We start from the raw sequence: 20,532 nt of genomic DNA on the forward strand, positions 1-20,532 counted from the left end.
GTGACCGGGAGCGGCTTATAACGGTCGTTATTGTGGCGGTATACCGGTTTAGCGCTCTGGTTGTCTGGTATTATCCCGGGACTTCGCGTCAGGCACAGCTGCGGACACCCCTACCTTTGATAGGAGGACGCCCGGCTCGCGGCCCGTCAGTGTCACCCAGGACAACATGGCGGCTGTGAGGAGCGTCGGCGCGCTGGCCCGGCTGGGCGGGAGCACAGGTACCGGGGAGGCATGAGAGCAGCACGTGGACCGGGGAACAGTATCTGTGCAGACCACACCGCCCTGCGGCCATAGCTGAGCAGGATACCGGGATTTATGGGCCCTATGACCACTCTCCCGGTCACGTCCTCTCCGCACCTCTGCTTAGAGGGATCATTCCCTGACATTGGGCTGTGAGGACGTGACCAGAGGAGTTGTCATAGGATCTGTCAATGGTAGAACTGGGAATGTAAAAGATAATGGCAGAAGGCGCAGACGGTCAGATCAGAGGGAGCCTGGCCGCAGGGGTGTGCTGTGTAATCTGAGGGCTGCATGTGTAGGGGCTGAGACCCTGATTATAGGGGTGTGGGCCTTACTGTGATGTGTGCTATAGTTTCATTACAATCAGTGTTTTATCAGCAGGAGATTATCACTGCTGATCTACAGCTCCTGTGCTTCATGTCCATCCCTGTCCCCACCACTGAGTGGCAGCTTTCTCTATATAGTCCCTCCCAGAGCCCTGATTGGCAGCTCTGTCTATAACCTCGCTCACGCCACTGATTAGCAGCTTTCTGTGTATAGTCACTTGTGGGGTTATACACAGCACTGCGGGTCAGTGGTGTGGCCCGGGTTATACACAGCTCAGCCTTTCCAGCTCTACTAGATCTACAGCAGAGACCATTGTGATGGTTTACTGGGTGCAGCGGTTCTGACAATACGTGACATCACTGCAATCAGGGTCTCTGCCCCTACATCAGGCTGCTCTGCTTACAGCAACCGCCTGCTGCCAGGTTCCCTCTACTCCAGTGTATGGCGGGGTCTGCTGGTCACACAGCTCAGACCTGGGGCTTCTCCGGTGATGGGGGAGGGGTAGGCGGTCACTTCCCCCCTCTTCTCTGACCTTGGTGAGTGGTCAGTGGCAGGAGCTGCGCTGCCCCCTGCAGCCGGGATTGGGAAAAACGATCACAACTTCTATGTCTGATCACTTTCCTCCACATGTGCCCAAAACGTCATCACTAGTACACTGAGACATGCTGTCCAGCCCAGGACCACCGAGCCGCAGACCCCCAACCTAGTTATCTGTTCTCTGCCCGCTGAGCCCCCCCCCCCTCCACTTCTCTCTGCCCGCTGAGCGCCCCCCTCCGCTTCTCTCTGCCCGCTGAGCGCCCCCCCTCCGCTTCTCTCTGCCCGCTGAGCGCCCCCCCTCCGCTTCTCTCTCTGCCCGCTGAGCCCCCCCCTCCGCTTCTCTCTCTGGCCGCTGAGCCCACCCCCCCTCCGCTTCTCTCTCTGGCCGCTGAGCCCACCCCCCCTCCGCTTCTCTCTCTGGCCGCTGAGCCCACCCCCCCTCCGCTTCTCTCTCTGGCCGCTGAGCCCACCCCCCCTCCGCTTCTCTCTCTGGCCGCTGAGCCCACCCCCCCTCCGCTTCTCTCTCTGGCCGCTGAGCCCACCCCCCCCTCCGCTTCTCTCTCTGGCCGCTGAGCCCACCCCCCCTCCGCTTCTCTCTCTGGCCGCTGAGCCCACCCCCCCTCCGCTTCTCTCTCTGGCCGCTGAGCCCACCCCCCCTCCGCTTCTCTCTCTGGCCGCTGAGCCCACCCCCCCTCCGCTTCTTTCTCTGGCCGCTGAGCCCACCCCCCCTCCGCTTCTCTCTCTGGCCGCTGAGCCCACCCCCCTCCGCTTCTCTCTCTGGCCGCTGAGCCCACCCCCCTCCGCTTCTCTCTCTGGCCGCTGAGCCCACCCCCCTCCGCTTCTCTCTCTGGTCGCTGAGCCCACCCCCCTCCGCTTCTCTCTCTGGCCGCTGAGCCCACCCCCCTCCGCTTCTCTCTCTGGCCGCTGAGCCCACCCCCCTCCGCTTCCCTCTCTGGCCGCTGAGCCCACCCCCCTCCGCTTCCCTCTCTGGCCGCTGAGCCCACCCCCCTCCGCTTCCCTCTCTGGCCGCTGAGCCCACCCCCCTCCGCTTCCCTCTCTGGCCGCTGAGCCCACCCCCCTCCGCTTCCCTCTCTGGCCGCTGAGCCCACCCCCCTCCGCTTCCCTCTCTGGCCGCTGAGCCCACCCCCCTCCGCTTCCCTCTCTGGCCGCTGAGCCCACCCCCCTCCGCTTCCCTCTCTGGCCGCTGAGCCCACCCCCCTCCGCTTCCCTCTCTGGCCTCTGAGTGCTGTTATGTGCCTGCAGGGGGCGTCCTCCTGGCGCGGTGCCCGGCAGCTGCTCTAGTTTGGAGGGGAAGGTTCGGCTTCTCTCTGGCTGATCCTTTTGCTGCTGTATTATCACCTCCAGGGCAGAGTGCGGCCGTGCGTCACCTGCGGTGTGAGGGGTAGAGTCCAGCCAGCACCGAATCTCCCTGGCACTGGAAGAGGTGCGCGCCTCCTGCCGGCTGCACCAACCCCCCCGCCCCCGTCCTGCCGGCTGCACCCCCCCCCCCCGTCCTGCCTGCTGCACCCAAACCCCCCCCCCGCCCCCATCCTGCCGGCTGCACTCTCCCCCCACCCCCCCCACCCCGTCCTGCCTGCACCCCCCCCCCCTTCCTGCCAGCTGCGCCCTCACCCCATAGGCCTGATGTTATACGGCTATAATCTGCAGTTGGAGGATGGCGGGAGGGCATCGGGGCGCAGGGAGAGCGGCGAGCGCAGAGAAGCCGCTACAGATCAGCGTGTTTTGTGTTTTGCAGGTTTTCCATCCAGATCTCTCTCCATGTCTTCCGCCCTGCAGTGTAAGTAACGGGGGAGGGGACACGTGGTTGGAGCGGTCATGGGGGTGGCAGAGAAAAATGGGGCAGTGGTAAAATCAAAAAAGGGGACACATCTCACCTGGTGACTGGTTCTCTATAAAGAGGATGTCTGGTCACATGCAATCTACACAAGCAGAGGAATCCCTGTAAATACATTACTGATCCTGTATTATACCCCAGAGCTGCGCTCACTATTCTGCTGATGAGACTCATTGTGGAAAATTAATGTATGTACACAGTGACTGCACCAGCAGAATAGTGAGTGCAGCTCTGGAGTATAATACAGGAGGTAACTCAGGATCAGTAATGTAATGTATGTACACAGTGACTGCACCAGCAGAATAGTGAGTGCAGCTCTGGAGTATAATACAGGATGTAACTCAGGATCAGTAATGTAATGTGTGTACACAGTGACTGCACCAGCAGAATAGTGAGTGCAGCTCTGGAGTATAATACAGGAGGTAACTCAGGATGAGTAATGTATGTACACAGTGACTGCACCAGCAGAATAGTGAGTGCAGCTCTGGAGTATAATACAGGAGGTAACTCAGGATCAGTAATGTATGTACACAGTGACTGCACCAGCAGAATAGTGAGTGCAGCTCTGGAGTATAATACAGGAGGTAACTCAGGATCAGTAATGTATGTACACAGTGACTGCACCAGCAGAATAGTGAGTGCAGCTCTGGAGTATAATACAGGAGGGAACTCAGGATCAGTAATGTAATGTATGTACACAGTGACTGCACCAGCAGAATAGTGAGTGCAGCTCTGGAGTATAATACAGGAGGTAACTCAGGATCAGTAATGTATGTACACAGTGACTGCACCAGCAGAATAGTGAGTGCACCTCTGGAGTATAATACAGGAAGTAACTCAGGATCAGTAATGTAATGTATGTACACAGTGACTGCACCAGCAGAATAGTGAGTGCAGCTCTGGAGTATAATACAGGAGGTAACTCAGGATCAGTAATGTAATGTATGTACACAGTGACTGCACCAGCAGAATAGTGAGTGCACCTCTGGAGTATAATACAGGAAGTAACTCAGGATCAGTAATGTAATGTATGTACACAGTGACTGCACCAGCAGAATAGTGAGTGCAGCTCTGGAGTATAATACAGGAGGTAACTCAGGATCAGTAATGTAATGTATGTACACAGTGACTGCACCAGCAGAATAGTGAGCGCAGCTCTGGAGTATAATACGTGATGAGTGGTGCTGGCAGTCGGCCCGCACAATACTCTTCAGCTGTTTTTTCTTCTGTTTGATCTCCTCTGGTTTTCTCTTTGCAGCGCGGACGCACGTGAACTACGAGGTGAAGAAAGATGTCGCCGTTGTCCGATTTAACACCCCAAATTCTAAGGTTCGTTCTTGGTTCTCTCCTGAAGAAATCTCGAGTGAAGTTCTGTTAATCCGGCATCTGTTGGACCTGATATGTGCTGGATTATTGGACATAAAGAATTGTTCTAGAAAAATCAGTAGAATTCGAAAAGTTCAAAATCCAACCGGAGCTGCGCTCATTGTGGAACCTGCTCCTGGTCTTTATACTTGTTTACCTGGTTGTGTGCTAGAGTAAAGGCGATCACTTTGTGTAGAATGGAAAGTGTGTTATGTTCCTGGGGGATAATCGGCAACTACACCTGAGCACGGCGTGTAGACTTATGCTGCGGTCACCTGATCTCCCCGTTTCTTGGGATTACGGCGTGTATACTTATGCTGCAGTCACCTGACACCTGTATTTTAGGATTACGGCGTGTAGACTTATGCTGCGGTCATCTGACCTCCCTGTATCTTGGAGTAGGGCGTGTATACTTGTGCCACCTTCACCAGACCATGTATAATTATACTGTGGTCACCTGACCTCCCTCTATCTTGGGATTGCAGCGTGTATACTTATGCCGTAGTCTCCTGACCCCCTGTATCTTGAGATTAGGGCGTGTATACTTCTGTGGCAGTCACCTGACCTTCTTTTATCTTGGGATTATGGCAAGTATACTTATGCTGCTGTCACCAGACCTCTCTGTACCCTGGGTGTGTGTACTTAAGCTGCGGTTACCCAACCTCTCTTTACGCTGGGTCTGTATACATGTGCCCTTGGTGTAAATACTTATGGTGCGGTCACCAGACCCCTTTGTACCCTGGGTGTGTATACTTATGCCGTAGTCTCCTGATTCCCCCTGTATCTTGGGATTAGGGTGTATACTTCTGTCACGGTCACCTGACCTCCCTGTATCTTGGGATTACAGCGTGTATACTTATGCTGTGGTCACCCAACCTCTTGTACCCTGGGTGTGTGTTTGTGCCCTGGGCGTGTATACATATGCTGCGGTCACCAGACCCCTCTGTACCCTGGGCGTGTATACTTATGCTGTGGTCACCCAACATCTCTGTACCCTTCGTGTGTATACCTGTGCCCTGGGCATGTATACTTGTGCCCTTGGTGTGTATACTTATGCTGCGGTCACCGGACCTCTTGTACCCTGGGTGTCTATACTTATGCTGTGGTCACCCAACCTCTTGTACCCTGGGTGTGTGTATTTGTGCCCTGGGCGTGTATACATATGCTGCGGTCACCAGACCTCTGTACCCTGGGCGTGTATACTTATGCTGCCTTCACCAGACCCCTCTGTTCCCTGGGCATGTATACTTATGCTGTGGTCACCCAACATCTCTGTACCCTTCGTGTGTATACCTGTGCCCTGGGCGTGTATACTTGTGCCCTTGGTGTGTATACTTATGCTGCAGTCACCGGACCTCTCTGTACCCTGGGTGTGTATACTTATGCTGTGGTCACCGGACCTCTCTGTATCCTGGGTGTGTATACTTATGCTGCGGTCACCAGACCTCTGTACTCCAGGTGTGTATATTTATGCTGCGGTCACCAGACCTCTCCGTACCCTGGACATGTATACTTGTGCCCTGGGCGTGTATACTTATGCCTCCGTCCCCCGCAGGTGAACACGTTGTCCCGGCAGCTCCAGACTGAGTTCAGCGAGGTGATGAATGAGGTTTGGGCCAATGACGCGGTGAGAAGCGCAGTCCTCATCTCCGCCAAACCCGGCTGCTTCATCGCTGGCGCTGACATCAAGTGAGTGGTGACGGTCCGGGCGGTTAACCCCTCCCTGCCCGGGCTCCGGCCGGTGTTCGCGGTGCTGACGCTCCTCTTCTCCCCCCCAGCATGATCGAGGCCTGCAAGACGCCCCAGGAGGTGACGCTGCTCTCCCAGTCCGGGCAGCAGATGTTCGAGAAGCTGGAGAAGTCCCCGAAGCCCATCGTGGCTGCGATCAACGGCTCCTGCCTGGGCGGAGGGCTGGAGGTAGGTGCCGAGCCGGCCACCGGGGGGTGCTGGTAACAAACCCCTGTGAAACTCTGATGTACCGTCTCGTCCTCTACAGGTGGCCATCGCCTGCCAGTATCGTGTGGCTACGAAGGACAAGAAGACCGTCCTGGGCACCCCGGAGGTGCTGCTGGGGCTTCTGCCCGGGGCGGGGGGCACGCAGAGGCTCCCTAAGATGGTGAGTGGCCCCTTGTGAGACCCCCGCCTGCTCCGGCCATGGATCTGCTCCTCACCATGTGTCTTCCCCTATAGTTGGGTCTTCCGTCTTCTTTCGACATGATGCTGACCGGCAGGAACATCCGCGCTGACCGGGCCAAGAGGATGGGGCTGGTGGACCAGCTGGTGGACCCCCTGGGTGAGAGTCCCGTCTGATTCCGGCAGTGAGCGAGGGGCCGGGCACATGACCTGAATGTCTTCTGTGTGTGACAGGTCCCGGCCTGAAGAGCCCCGAGGAGCGCACCATGGAGTACCTGGAGGAGGTGGCCGTCACCTTCGCCCGCGACATCGCCGACAAGAAGATCTCCCTGAAGAAGCAGAAGGGGCTGGTGGCAAGTAAGTGATGACGCCGCCGCCGGAGTATAGAGGCCCTCCTACACCTGCTGCCCCCTGGTGGTCGGCGGCAATACTACAGCATTTTACTATTAGCCTCAAGTGGAAGAATCCGACGTTGTTAACCCTTTACCACAGTGTGCCGTAACTGTCTGTCATTACGGGGCTGTCCGTACATAGAGGGGGGGCTCTGAGCTAAGCGTCCTACGTGCGTCTCATGTCCGGGGTATTGCACACACCACCTCTTGTCAGAGCTCCGATCTCTGCAGTTAACTATTTAAATGCTTGGGTTGTTCTCCAACAGTGGTGCTCCAATGGGTTAACATGGGGGGCTGGGTGTGATCCGGGGTCTTTCAGGCTGAAGGAGATCTGGGAATCTCACCCTGCGGCTTCTTCACTCCTCCTCCAGAGATCACTGACTACGTCATGTCCGTCCCGTTCGTAAGACAACAGATCTACAAGATGGTGGAGAAGAAAGTGAGGAAACAGACGAAGGGCTTGTATCCTGCCCCCCTGAAGATCATCGAGGTACCGGGGGGGTCCTCAGCCGTTGTACTGGGGAGAGGCCGCTCTGGGGGGTCCCCATCACATGACTTGTACTTCTGATGTCTCCTGACAGGTGGTGAAGGCCGGGGTGGAGCAGGGCGCGGAGGCCGGGTACCTGGCGGAGTCTCAGGTGTGTGACCAGGTATCATGGAAGTCGCGGATTCTGTAATGTGGCGCCACCTAGTGGACCCATTATAGTATTACAGCACAGGTCTGAGCGCTGTAATGTTATAGGAAGCTGGAATTTAGGGGTACAATGAGCCGCCTTATGGTGCAGTCTCCCCCACGATCGGCGGAGCGGTGGTCCTTAGTCGTGTCATTGGTTCCTCTTTCCTTCTTCCTGGCAGAGGTTTGGTGAACTGGGCATGACCAGCGAGTCCAAAGCGCTCATCGGCCTCTACCACGGCCAGGTCCAGTGCAAAAAGAACAAGTTCGGGTCACCGCAGAAGGAAGTCAAGTGAGTGGTGGTCAGCAGAAACCCCCAAAATCTAGTGCCCCCCCCCCCCCCACCCCCAACTATGTGGCTCCTATGTGGAAGCATAGTAGGGGTCAGTAGTGCCCCCGGCCCCCTCCAACCCTTTGTATTATCTGCCCCCAACCCTTCACTCCCCTCCTCTCTGGTTGCAGGACCCTGGCGATCCTCGGTGCGGGGCTGATGGGGGCCGGGATCGCACAGGTCTCTGTGGATAAAGGCGTAAAGACCATCCTGAAAGACACCACGGTGGAAGGTCTGGGCCGAGGACAGCAGCAGGTGTTCAAAGGGTAAGGACCGCATGAAGGCACAAGGATGGTGGACCCCCGGCCTAATAATGCTCACTGCTAAAATGTCACACTGCATACAAGTGTAAGACACAGGAGAGTGATGTCTGACAGCTGTATACAGGCACTACAATAGCACAGCTGGCTATGTACAGCTGTATACAAGGCACTACAATAGCACAGCTGGCTATGTACAGCTGTATACAGGCACTACAATAGCACAGCTGGCTATGTACAGCTGTATACAAGGCACTACAATAGCACAGCTGGCTATGTACAGCTGTATACAGGCACTACAATGACACAGCTGGCTATGTACAGCTGTATACAGGCACTACAATAGCACAGCTGGCTATGTACAGCTGTATACAGGCACTACAATAGCACAGCTGGCTATGTACAGCTGTATACAAGGCACTACAATGACACAGCTGGCTATGTACAGCTGTATACAGGCACTACAATGGCACAGCTGGCTATGTACAGCTGTATACAGGCACTACAATGGCACAGCTGGCTATGTACAGCTGCATACAGGCACTACAATAGCACAGCTGGCTATGTACAGCTGTATACAGGCACTACAATAGCACAGCTGGCTATGTACAGCTGTATACAGGCACTACAATAGCACAGCTGGCTATGTACAGCTGTATACAGGCACTACAATAGCACAGCTGGCTATGTACAGCTGTATACAGGCACTACAATAGCACAGCTGGCTATGTACAGCTGTATACAGGCACTACAGTAGCACAGCTGGCTATGTACAGCTGTATACAGGCACTACAGTAGCACAGCTGGCTATGTACAGCTGTATACAGGCACTACAGTAGCACAGCTGGCTATGTACAGCTGTATACAGGCACTACAGTAGCACAGCTGGCTATGTACAGCTGTATACAGGCACTACAGTAGCACAGCTGGCTATGTACAGCTGTATACAGGCACTACAGTAGCACAGCTGGCTATGTACAGCTGTATACAGGCACTACAGTAGCACAGCTGGCTATGTACAGCTGCATACAGGCACTACAATGGCACAGCTGGCTATGTACAGCTGCATACAGGCACTACAATGGCACAGCTGGCTATGTACAGCTGTATACAGGCACTACAATAACACAGCTGGCCATGTACAGCTGTATACAGGAACTACAACGGCACAGCTGGCCATGTACAGCTGTATACAGCCGGTTGTGCTGCTGTAACACACACACACATACATACACACATACATACATACATACATACATACATACATACATACATACATACATACATACATACATACATACATACATACATACATACATACATACATACATACATACATCACACACACACACACACTACATCAGCACAGCCGGCTATGTACAGCTATAACCATGCCTCAGCTGTGAGCAGTATCGGTTTGGTATTCATCCTCTACCTTTCTTTCCTTACACAGCCTGAATGACAAGGTGAAGAAGAAGACTGTGACCTCATTTGAGCGGGACAGCATCATGAGTAACCTGACCGGGCAGCTGGATTACACAGGGTTTGGGGGCGCTGACATGGTGATAGAGGCCGTGTTCGAGGACTTGAAGATTAAACACAAAGTTCTGCAGGAGGTGGAAGCCGTGAGTGTCTTCTCCAATATCTGCCCTCACACTGCACATAATACTGCCACCGCCCTGACATGTGTAATACTGCCACCGCCCTGACATGTGTAATACTGCCACGGCCCTGACATGTATAATACTGCCACAGCTCTGCTCCTCCTGTAATATGTATAATACTGACACAGCTCTTCTCCTCTAGGTCGTCCCCCCGCACTGTATATTCGCCAGTAACACGTCCGCACTCCCAATCTCTCAGATTGCTGCTGTCAGTAAGAGGCCAGACAAGGTAAGAGATTTATTTTACATATGTTCATGGTCATATTGAGCTGCTCTAAATTCCATCTACACTCCTCCATTTGTCAGCTATAATTGAAAGCCGGCTATGTGCAGGAGTTATACAGACTGCACAGCATCGCAGCCGGCTATGTGCAGGAGTTATACAGACTGCATAGCATCGCAGCTGGCTATGTGCAGGAGTTATACAGACTGCACAGCATCGCAGCCGGCTATGTGCAGGAGTTATACAGACTGCATAGCATCGCAGCTGGCTATGTGCAGGAGTTATACAGACTGCATAGCATCGCAGCTGGCTATGTGCAGGAGTTATACAGACTGCACAGCATCGCAGCTGGCTATGTGCAGGAGTTATACAGACTGCACAGCATCGCAGCTGGCTATGTGCAGGAGTTATACAGACTGCACAGCATCGCAGCCGGCTATGTGCAGGAGTTATACAGACTGCACAGCATCGCAGCCGGCTATGTGCAGGAGTTATACAGACTGTACAGCATCGCAGCCGGCTATGTGCAGGAGTTATACAGACTGCACAGCATCGCAGCTGGCTATGTGCAGGAGTTATACAGATTGCACAGCATCGCAGCTGGCTATGTGCAGGAGCTATACAGACTGTACAGCATCGCAGCCGGCTATGTGCGGGAGCTATACAGCCTGTACAGCATCGCAGCCGGCTATGTGCAGGAGTTATCTAGACTGTACAGCATCGCAGCCAGCTATGTGCAGGAGTTATATAGACTGTACAGCATCGCAGCTGGCTATGTGCAGGAGTTATCTAGACTGTACAGCATCGCAGCCAGCTATGTGCAGGAGTTATATAGACTGTACAGCATCGCAGCCGGCTATGTGCAGGAGTTATCTAGACTGTACAGCATCGCAGCCAGCTATGTGCAGGAGTTATATAGACTGTACAGCATCGCAGCTGGCTATGTGCAGGAGTTATCTAGACTGTACAGCATCGCAGCCAGCTATGTGCAGGAGTTATATAGACTGTACAGCATCGCAGCCAGCTATGTGCAGGAGTTATATAGACTGTACAGCATCGCAGCCGGCTATGTGCAGGAGTTATATAGACTGTACAGCATCGCAGCCAGCTATGTGCAGGAGTTATACGTCAAGCAGTGTTTTGCCCATTTCTAGAGCTAGTATATAAATCCTATCCTCTCCTCCCAGGTGGTAGGAATGCACTACTTCTCTCCTGTGGATAAGATGCAGCTGCTGGAAATCATCACCACAGATAAGACGTCTCAGGACACTGCGGCCTCGGCTGTGGCGGTCGGGCTCAAGCAGGGGAAGGTCATTATTGTGGTCAAGGTAAATCTCCCTGAGGATGGATGTGAGCTGGGCCGTCTAGAGGTGACGGTGGCCGTGGAGTAGCCCGCTCCCTCACAATCATGTGGGCTCATCGGTCTCTCCTCTTACAGGACGGGCCGGGATTTTACACCACCCGCTGCTTGGCTCCGATGATGGCAGAGGTGGTGCGTGTCCTGCAGGTAAGTGACATCACTGTACCTTCTAGAATATCGCCTGTCTGGTGTGACCCGTGTCAGTGGGATCTCTGCTCTGTCTTCTAGGAAGGTGTAGCCCCCAAGAAGCTGGACGCCCTCACCACTGGCTTTGGGTTCCCTGTTGGCGCCTCCACGCTGGCTGATGAGGTGGGCATTGATGTGGCTGCCCATGTGGCAGAGGACCTGGGCAAGGCTTTCGGGGAGAGGTTCGGAGGAGGCAACGTGGACTTGCTGAAGGCCATGGTGCAGAAGGGATTTCTGGGTGAGTGACGGGTCCGGAAACCAGAGTCCATGTAGTGGCACTCGATTGTCCCTCCATTGCCATTTCTCTTTATGGAGCCCCTGTTCAGCTGCACAAATGGTGGATCTGCGCCAAATTTCGTCTGTTTTCTTCTCCTTTCAGGACGTAAATCTGGGAAGGGTTTCTACGTGTACCAGCAGGGGCAGAAGGAAAGATCTGTCAACTCTGGAACCGAGGAGATCCTGGAGAAATACAAGCTGCAGGCCAGACCTGACGTGTAAGTGCTCCAGATCGGACCTGGTGGAGCCAGGGCCGTCTGTCACATGTCCGTGGAGAGCCGCCACCGGGACTGCCCGTCACGTGTCTGTGATTAGCTGGGGCAGCCCATCCGTCCGTTACGTGTCCGTGGAGAGCCGCCACTGGGACTGTCCGTCGGGTGTCTGCCGAGAGCCGGCGCCCTCGTGCTTTAATTGTCACATTGCTGGGCGTTATGAAAGTTTCTATTGTCCAGATTTAGGAATATGTGGTCAGGGCCATAAATGCTGCAAACGGTGACCGACTCGTACACCATTGTTTGCATTCAATCCTCCAAACAGCGCCCCCAAGTGGACGTTCAGGGCGATGCCCATTAGAAGCTTATAACCGCAGTTCATTTTTGTCTGTGGCGGGTTTTAGTCCCGTGTTACATTACGTGGTGTAATTTTCCCGTTTCTGGTACGCAGCTCCTCCGATGAAGACGTCCAGATGCGTCTGATCACCCGCTTTGTGAATGAAGCCGTCCTGTGCCTGCAGGAGGGGATCCTCAGTAACCCGGTGGAGGGCGACATCGGAGCCGTGTTCGGGCTCGGCTTCCCGCCGTGTCTTGGAGGTGAGCGGATCACACGATGATAGGAGCGATTAATGGAGATTAGGTGTGAACTGCAGCACAATGGACTGCGTATCCTTGTAGAAACTGCAGCATAATGGGACGCGTATCCTTGTAGAAACTGCAGCACGATGGGACGCGTATCCTTGTAGAAACTGCAGCACGATGGGACGCGTATCCTTGTAGAAACTGCAGCACGATGGGACGCGTATCCTTGTAGAAACTGCAGCATAATGGGACGCGTATCCTTGTAGAAACTGCAGCACAATGGGACGCGTATCCTTGTAGAAACTGCAGCACAATGGGCGCGTATCCTTGTAGAAACTGCAGCACGATGGGACGCGTATCCTTGTAGAAACTGCAGCATAATGGGACGCGTATCCTTGTAGAAACTGCAGCACAATGGGACGCGTATCCTTGTAGAAACTGCAGCACGATGGGACGCGTATCCTTGTAGAAACTGCAGCATAATGGGACGCGTATCCTTGTAGAAACTGCAGCATAATGGGACGCGTATCCTTGTAGAAACTGCAGCACAATGGGACGCGTATCCTTGTAGAAACTGCAGCACAATGGGACGCGTATCCTTGTAGAAACAGCAGCATAATGGGACGCGTATCCTTGTAGAAACTGCAGCATAATGGGACGCGTATCCTTGTAGAAACTGCAGCACAATGGGACGCGTATCCTTGTAGAAACTGCAGCACGATGGGACACGTATCCTTGTAGAAACTGCAGCACAATGGGCGCGTATCCTTGTAGAAACTGCAGCACAATGGGCGCGTATCCTTGTAGAAACTGCAGCACAATGGGCGCGTATCCTTGTAGAAACTGCAGCACGATGGGACGCGTATCCTTGTAGAAACTGCAGCACGATGGGACGCGTATCCTTGTAGAAACTGCAGCACGATGGGACGCGTATCCTTGTAGAAACTGCAGCACGATGGGACGCGTATCCTTGTAGAAACTGCAGCACGATGGGACGCGTATCCTTGTAGAAACTGCAGCACGATGGGACGCGTATCCTTGTAGAAACTGCAGCACGATGGGACGCGTATCCTTGTAGAAACTGCAGCACGATGGGACGCGTATCCTTGTAGAAACTGCAGCACGATGGGACGCGTATCCTTGTAGAAACTGCAGCACGATGGGACGCGTATCCTTGTAGAAACTGCAGCACGATGGGACGCGTATCCTTGTAGAAACTGCAGCACGATGGGACGCGTATCCTTGTAGAAACTGCAGCACGATGGGACGCGTATCCTTGTAGAAACTGCAGCACGATGGGACGCGTATCCTTGTAGAAACTGCAGCACGATGGGACGCGTATCCTTGTAGAAACTGCAGCACGATGGGACGCGTATCCTTGTAGAAACTGCAGCACGATGGGACGCGTATCCTTGTAGAAACTGCAGCACGATGGGACGCGTATCCTTGTAGAAACTGCAGCACGATGGGACGCGTATCCTTGTAGAAACTGCAGCACGATGGGCCGCGTATCCTTGTAGAAACTGCAGCACGATGGGGCGCGTATCCTTGTAGAAACTGCAGCACGATGGGCCGCGTATCCTTGTAGAAACTGCAGCACGATGGGCCGCGTATCCTTGTAGAAACTGCAGCACGATGGGGCGCGTATCCTTGTAGAAACTGCAGCACGATGGGGCGCGTATCCTTGTAGAAACTGCAGCATAATGGGACGCGTATCCTTGTAGAAACTGCAGCACGATGGGACGCGTATCCTTGTAGAAACTGCAGCACGATGGGACGCGTATCCTTGTAGAAACTGCAGCACGATGGGACGCGTATCCTTGTAGAAACTGCAGCACGATGGGACGCGTATCCTTGTAGAAACTGCAGCACGATGGGGCGCGTATCCTTGTAGAAACTGCAGCACGATGGGGCGCGTATCCTTGTAGAAACTGCAGCGCTTCTTTATACCGGAGATTAGAGGACTCCTACGTTGCGTCTCGAGGTTTCTTGCTCGCTAACATCGCTCTCCTCGTTTCGCAGGTCCCTTCAGATACACCGACGCCTTCGGGGCAAATCGCATTGTGGAGAGGATGAGGAAGTACGAGAGCGTGTACGGGAGCCACTTCACCCCGTGCCAGCTGCTGCTGGACCACGCCAAGGACCCCAGCAAGAAGTTCCACCACTAGTCCCCGCCACCGCCGCCCCCCGGCATGTTAGCCCCTAGGAGACCGGAGAATGTACGGAGGATGCAGCGGAGGTCTGTACAGCCTCGCGTGCCTTAGCTCTATGTTGGCACTCAGTTCCCGTCCTGTCGACGCTTTTTTGAAGGGTTAATTTTTTTCTTTTTTGCACTTAACATTCAGAGACTTTTTAACTCTTTAATATCCCCTGTGGGTGAGCAGACGACGCTGCAGCAGCGCATCCGTTCCATGTCACGTGGATGTCATCAGTAAACCGTTTTCAGAGATCCGCGTGGCCTCCTCTGAGTCTTTATTATCGCACGTGGGTTGTGATTGAGGCTTTATCTGGTTTAGGGGGGGGTCGGGGGTCACAGGAACGTTCCTCAACTAATGAGCATACAATCGCTGAAGCCTCCCCCCTCACAGCAGAGGCGGCCATGTCCCCCTTCACTTCATAATGAAGAAGCCTCATCTCCTCCGGGATCCTCTGCACATGCTGCATCCTCCTGATGGCGCTGCTTTCCCGGGGAAGTGCTCTGTCCAGCTTAACACTTTGCAAACTGGGATTTCCGGCAGAGCCCCAGACCCTTTAGTTATTCCTTCCGTGTACTGACCTTCTTCTTTCTTTTTTTTTTTTTTTTTTTTCTCCTGCCTGTGCTTTGTTTGCCTTGAACTCTTTCTTTCGTTGCTCCAGAGCTGTGCGTGCACTGACCCCTTACAGTCCGGGCTCCAGAGCTGTGCGTGCACTGACCCCTTACAGTCCGGGCTCCAGAGCTGTGCGTGCACTGACCCCTTACAGTCCGGGCTCCAGAGTTGTGCGCGCACTGACCCCTTACAGTCCGGGCTCCAGAGCTGTGCGTGCACTGACCCCTTACAGTCCGGGCTCTAGAGCTGTGCGTGCACTGACCCCTTACAGTCCGGGCTCTAGAGCTGTGCGTGCACTGACCCCTTACAGTCCGGGCTCTAGAGCTGTGCGTGCACTGACCCCTTACAGTCCGGGCTCTAGAGCTGTGCGTGCACTGACCCCTTACAGTCCGGGCTCTAGAGCTGTGCGTGCACTGACCCCTTACAGTCCGGGCTCTAGAGCTGTGCGTGCACTGACCCCTTACAGTCCGGGCTCTAGAGCTGTGCGCGCACTGACCCCTTACAGTCCGGGCTCCAGAGCTGTGCGCGCACTGACCCCTTACAGTCCGGGCTCCAGAGCTGTGCGCGCACTGACCCCTTACAGTCCGGGCTCCAGAGCTGTGCGCGCACTGACCCCTTACAGTCCGGGCTCCAGAGCTGTGCGCGCACTGACACCTTACAGTCCGGGCTCCAGAGCCGTGCGCGCACTGACCCCTTACAGTCCGGGCTCCAGAGCTGTGCGCGCACTGACCCCTTACAGTCCGGGCTCCAAAGCTGTGCGCGCAGACATTCCCAAACTGGGGAGGTCTATGGTTATGAAGACTCCCAGCCTAGTAATAGCGGCCTCCAGGTCTGTCGAAATCCACACGAGGTTCCATTGCAATTCAGCCCTGCTATATCTCAGCCATGGTGTGCAGCCAGAGAGCATGACTGCCCCGTTGTGACTGCAGAGAATGTGCAGCACTGACACTGGAGGCTCCCACCTGTGCCCGCAAATAACCTGAGTGATGCCATCACGGTTCATTCGTTATCTGCACGCACAGGGGTAGTCATACTCTATGGCTATGCGCTGTGACTCGGATGGTGCAGAGTTGAATTGTTGCGGGACCTTGTGTGGATTACGTTGGACCTGCAGGAGTTAATAAGGTGGTGAAAGGGTGTTGTTTTTTTTGTTTTTTTTTGTAGTTTTATATCAAATAAAGGATTTTTAGCAATCACCATCATGGCACTATCATGAGTGGGGCTCTGCCCATCCTGAACAGGAGATTCACTTGAAAATAAAAGGGGTGGTACCTCTCCCCAGCTCCAGTTTAGGTTTCCTGTTCAGGAGAGGAGACCTTGGAAAAGGAGTTCCCCAGGTCCAAGGATGAAAGCAGGCTTACCGGTGCGAGCTGGGAGCTTCTGAGACCTGGCAGCGCTTTCCCTGGGGCTTCGGGCCTAGCATTGGCAGGGCCTGGAGGTCGGATGTGATTTCGGCCCTGCGGCGCTTGGTCAGGGAACATTGTAGGTCTGTGCGCACAAGCGAAGGAGGATGTGTTTGCCGGTGCGCGCATCACTTCCAGTTGCGGCGCCAATGACCTGGAAGTGACTGCCGGCGCACGGGCCCCATCCAAGATGGCGGCGCCCTGTCAAAGGAGCACTGGAGGAGATTTGCTTCCGGACCTGAGGAGGTAAGTGGCGGAGCTTTAAGAGCCACAGTGTGTGTCGCTTCCGCTGCCTGTTACTCTGCAGTTACGGATGTGGAGGATGAGGAGCAGCCCCAAAAAGCAGTGGCAGTGCCTGTCGTCAGAGAAGCAACAGCAGAGGCATGGGGACCATCGGCCACCTCAGCAGAGGCAAAAGGAGGATAGGCCTTCCACGAGTGAGTCCCGGGGGAAGGGGTCCCGGGAGATCATGCCAATCAGCCTCCAGATTTGGTATTTTCAATTTTGCATCACTGGGTGAGTGATCATCGTTGTGTATGTGGCTAAGGGGTTCGCTCTTGCTTCTATATTTTAGGTCCGTAGAAAGAAACTAGCCAAGCACAATGCACATTCCTTACGTAAAGAACCCTTGCCCGACCCTTATGAGACAGCTCTGTGTGGCTCATCTATCCAAAAACCATTTTGGAGGAGGCTCCTTCCTTTTCAGCCGGCATCAAGTCGCTAGTCCAATAGGAGATTGAACAGTTCCTCAAATCCCTTAAACCCCTAAAAGAAGAAAGCTAGGAGATCCTCTTCGCAGTCCAGTGTTTCCAAAGAGGCAGGCCAGGTTCGCTCAAGTTCGTCCAGTGCTTCTGATTCAGAGACCTCTTTGGGGGATGACCCTGTTTTCCGGTGTCGGACGCCTGGTACAGGCAGTCAGAGCGACCATGGGGCTTGTGGAAGACTAATCCACAGTCCTTAGAGGACATGTTTCAGGATCTGGAACAGAAGGAAAAAAAGTATTTCCACCAAGTGACAGAGTTGTTACCTTGATTAAAGGTCAATGGGAAAAACCTGAAAGGAGAGTGCCCCTGTCTTCGGCTCTTAAGAGAAAGTACCCCTTTTCGGAGGAGATTGTGGCTACTTGGGACAAGTGTCCTAAAATTGATGTCGCGGTCGACTGCCCTTTTGAGGATCTAGGGAGCCTACGTGACCAGCTAGACAGGCAGGCGCATAGCTTTCTGAGGGCTTCCTGTGAATCTGCTGCAGGAGCTTTCAGGTCTGCAGTGGCAGGAACCTATGTGGCTCGATCCTCAATCTCATCTGGCTCCAACGTCTGAGACCAGATTGGCCAAGATACCCCAAGTTAGGAGGTAGTGGCATCTCTGCCGTTGTTACAAGGGGCAGCGGCCTTTCTTGCTGATGCCTTGGAAGACTATTCGGCTAATGGCCAAATCAGCTGCTCAGTCAAATTCTGCCAGACGGGCCCTACAGTTAAAGGACTGGCCGAGAGATGGTCAGTCGAAATCAAAGTTGTGCTCTGTTCCCTGTGAAGGGGAATTCCTCTTTGGTAAGACGTTAGATGACAACCTGGAGAAGGCAGGGGACAAAAAGAAGGGGTTCCCTGCAATTCCTACTACTTCCTTTTGTTCTCGTCCCTTCCGTAGGAAGAGATTAGATCGAAGGAGAACCTGGGAAAACCAGGATGCATGGAAGGACAAGAAGAAAAAGTTGGGATTCTTCTTTCAACAACCCTCCTTTTGATAAGCGCAAGCCCCTCCAATAACTGTATATCCCAGGTAGGGGGGAGATTCTCCTCCTTCCTTCCAGCCTGGGAAAAGATAACCTCCAGTCTATGGATAAAGAGTATCATTGGAGAAGGCCTAAAGCTGGAATTCATCACGACCCCAAAGGGGTCCCTAAAGATAACATCAGTTGGGTTGCGGCAGAGGCAGCAGGCCTTGGAGGAAGAGGTACTGTCCCTGGTCGAGAAAGCTGGAAGTCCCCGAGGAGGAGCGGGTCATGATTCTATTCCACTCTTTTCCTCATAAAAACCCTGAAGGTTCATTCAGGACAATCATAAATCTGAAGGGACTGAACTAATTTTGTGTACTGTCGATTCAAGATGGAACCCATGGTATCCACAGTTAAGCTCCTCTTTCCCAGATGTTTCATGGCTGTCGTGGACTTAAAAGATGCTTATTACCATGTACTGATACATTGCCAATTACAGCAATATCTGAGGGTGGCAGTGTATATCAGGGGCCATCTCAGGAATTATCCGTTTTGGACCCTCCCCTTCGGTCTCTCTATGGCCCCAAGAGTTTTTACAAAAATAGTGTCAGAGATGAAGTCATGTGCGGATACAAAACACCCTCATCATTCCGTATCTGGACAACTTTCTCATTGTGGCCAAAACCCGGGAACAATGCAGACGGCACGTAGCGAGAGTGTTAACTATCCTCTTGGAGTTAGGGTGGATGGTGAACTTAACAAAATCAAGGCTGGTCCCTTCTCAGAGACAAAGATTTTTAGGTCTCACGATGGACTCCCTCTCGCAGAACTGTCTTCTGAATAAAATTCCTAGTGTCCAAAACCCTACACAATCCTCGTCTTTCACTAAGGGGCTCAATGTCCTTACTAGGCACCTTGACTTCAAGTATGCCGGCTGTTCTCTGAGCCAAGTTCCATTCCAGAACCTTACAGTGGGAGGTCTTTCAAACCCAAAGGTGGTTAGGGCCCTATTTAGAGGGAACATTCAACCTATTCGTGGCCACTCTTCACTCTCTGGAGTGGTGGGGTCAGAGGTCACACCTGTCGAAAGGGGTTCCTTGGGTCCTTCCTTTCACAGACGTCATAGTCACAGATGCCAGTGGTACGGGTTGGGGAGCACATTTGAGGGACCATGTGGTTCAGGGGGTCTGGGATCCTCAGGAGATAGTATGTTCCTTGAACTACAGTGAGCTCCGGGCCATGCAGAAGGCTTTGGGGAAGCTGCTTTCCTTTTTAGAGGGGTGGCATGTCAGGATCCTGTCAGACAATTGGGTAGTGGTCTCCTATGTCAACCGTCAGTGTGGAACAAGGTCTTCCCTGCAGATGTCCCCCTCCTCAGAGATTTCCCACCTAGCAGAGCTACATCTTCTGTCACTCACGGCGCTTCATTTGAAAGGGGAAGAGAATGTGGAGGCAGATTATTTAAGCAGACACCAGTTAACGGAGGGGGAATGGTCTCTATGGCCCGAGGTTTTCAGGCAAATTGTAAGGAATTAGGGGGGTCCCGGTTATGGACCTGTTCGCTACAAGAAAAAACAGGAAGGTGAGCAGGTTTTGGTCTTTGAGCTCACATGACAACCCTTACACAGTGGATGCCCTCCACATTCCTTGGGACCACGGTCTCCTGTATGCTTCCCCCCCCCCCCTCCCTTGTGTTGCTCCCGTCTGTCCTCAGGAAAATACGGCAGGATCAGGCTCGAGATCTCCTTATAGCCCCATTTTGGCCCAGAATGGCTTGGTTATATTGGCTAAAGCAGATGTCGGTCTCAGATCCCTGGGTGTTGCCGGAGATTCCCGAGCTCCTGTTACAGGGCTCAATTCTCCACCCTAAAGTTCCAGGCCTGCACTTGATGGCCTGGAATTTGAGAGGAGCTTGCTGAGTGATAGAGGTTTCTCTAGTGGTATAATGTCTACGTCTACTTTATTAGCCAGTAGGAAACCGGTCACTACGAGA

The 20,532-nt window shown here is 53.7% G+C and overlaps 1 protein-coding gene across 1 annotated transcript; it reads left to right on the top strand.

Annotated features, from left to right (window-relative positions):
- The first annotated feature begins 110 nt into the window (after nucleotides 1-110).
- On the top strand, nucleotides 111-15,067 carry HADHA (hydroxyacyl-CoA dehydrogenase trifunctional multienzyme complex subunit alpha). Its single transcript, XM_075341331.1, has 20 exons — nucleotides 111-218; nucleotides 2,861-2,902; nucleotides 4,218-4,288; nucleotides 5,880-6,013; nucleotides 6,103-6,241; nucleotides 6,321-6,440; nucleotides 6,515-6,617; nucleotides 6,692-6,814; nucleotides 7,221-7,339; nucleotides 7,431-7,487; nucleotides 7,705-7,814; nucleotides 7,985-8,119; nucleotides 9,567-9,738; nucleotides 9,920-10,006; nucleotides 11,188-11,328; nucleotides 11,439-11,507; nucleotides 11,589-11,784; nucleotides 11,926-12,040; nucleotides 12,486-12,631; nucleotides 14,639-15,067. The coding sequence occupies exons 1-20, from the start codon at nucleotides 167-169 to the stop codon at nucleotides 14,782-14,784; spliced, it is 2,277 nt and encodes a 758-aa protein (XP_075197446.1). The 5' UTR covers nucleotides 111-166; the 3' UTR covers nucleotides 14,785-15,067.
- Nucleotides 15,068-20,532: the final 5,465 nt, after the last annotated feature.

Source organism: Anomaloglossus baeobatrachus, chromosome 3 (assembly GCF_048569485.1).
Source record: "Anomaloglossus baeobatrachus isolate aAnoBae1 chromosome 3, aAnoBae1.hap1, whole genome shotgun sequence".
Lineage (NCBI taxonomy): Eukaryota > Metazoa > Chordata > Amphibia > Anura > Aromobatidae > Anomaloglossus > Anomaloglossus baeobatrachus.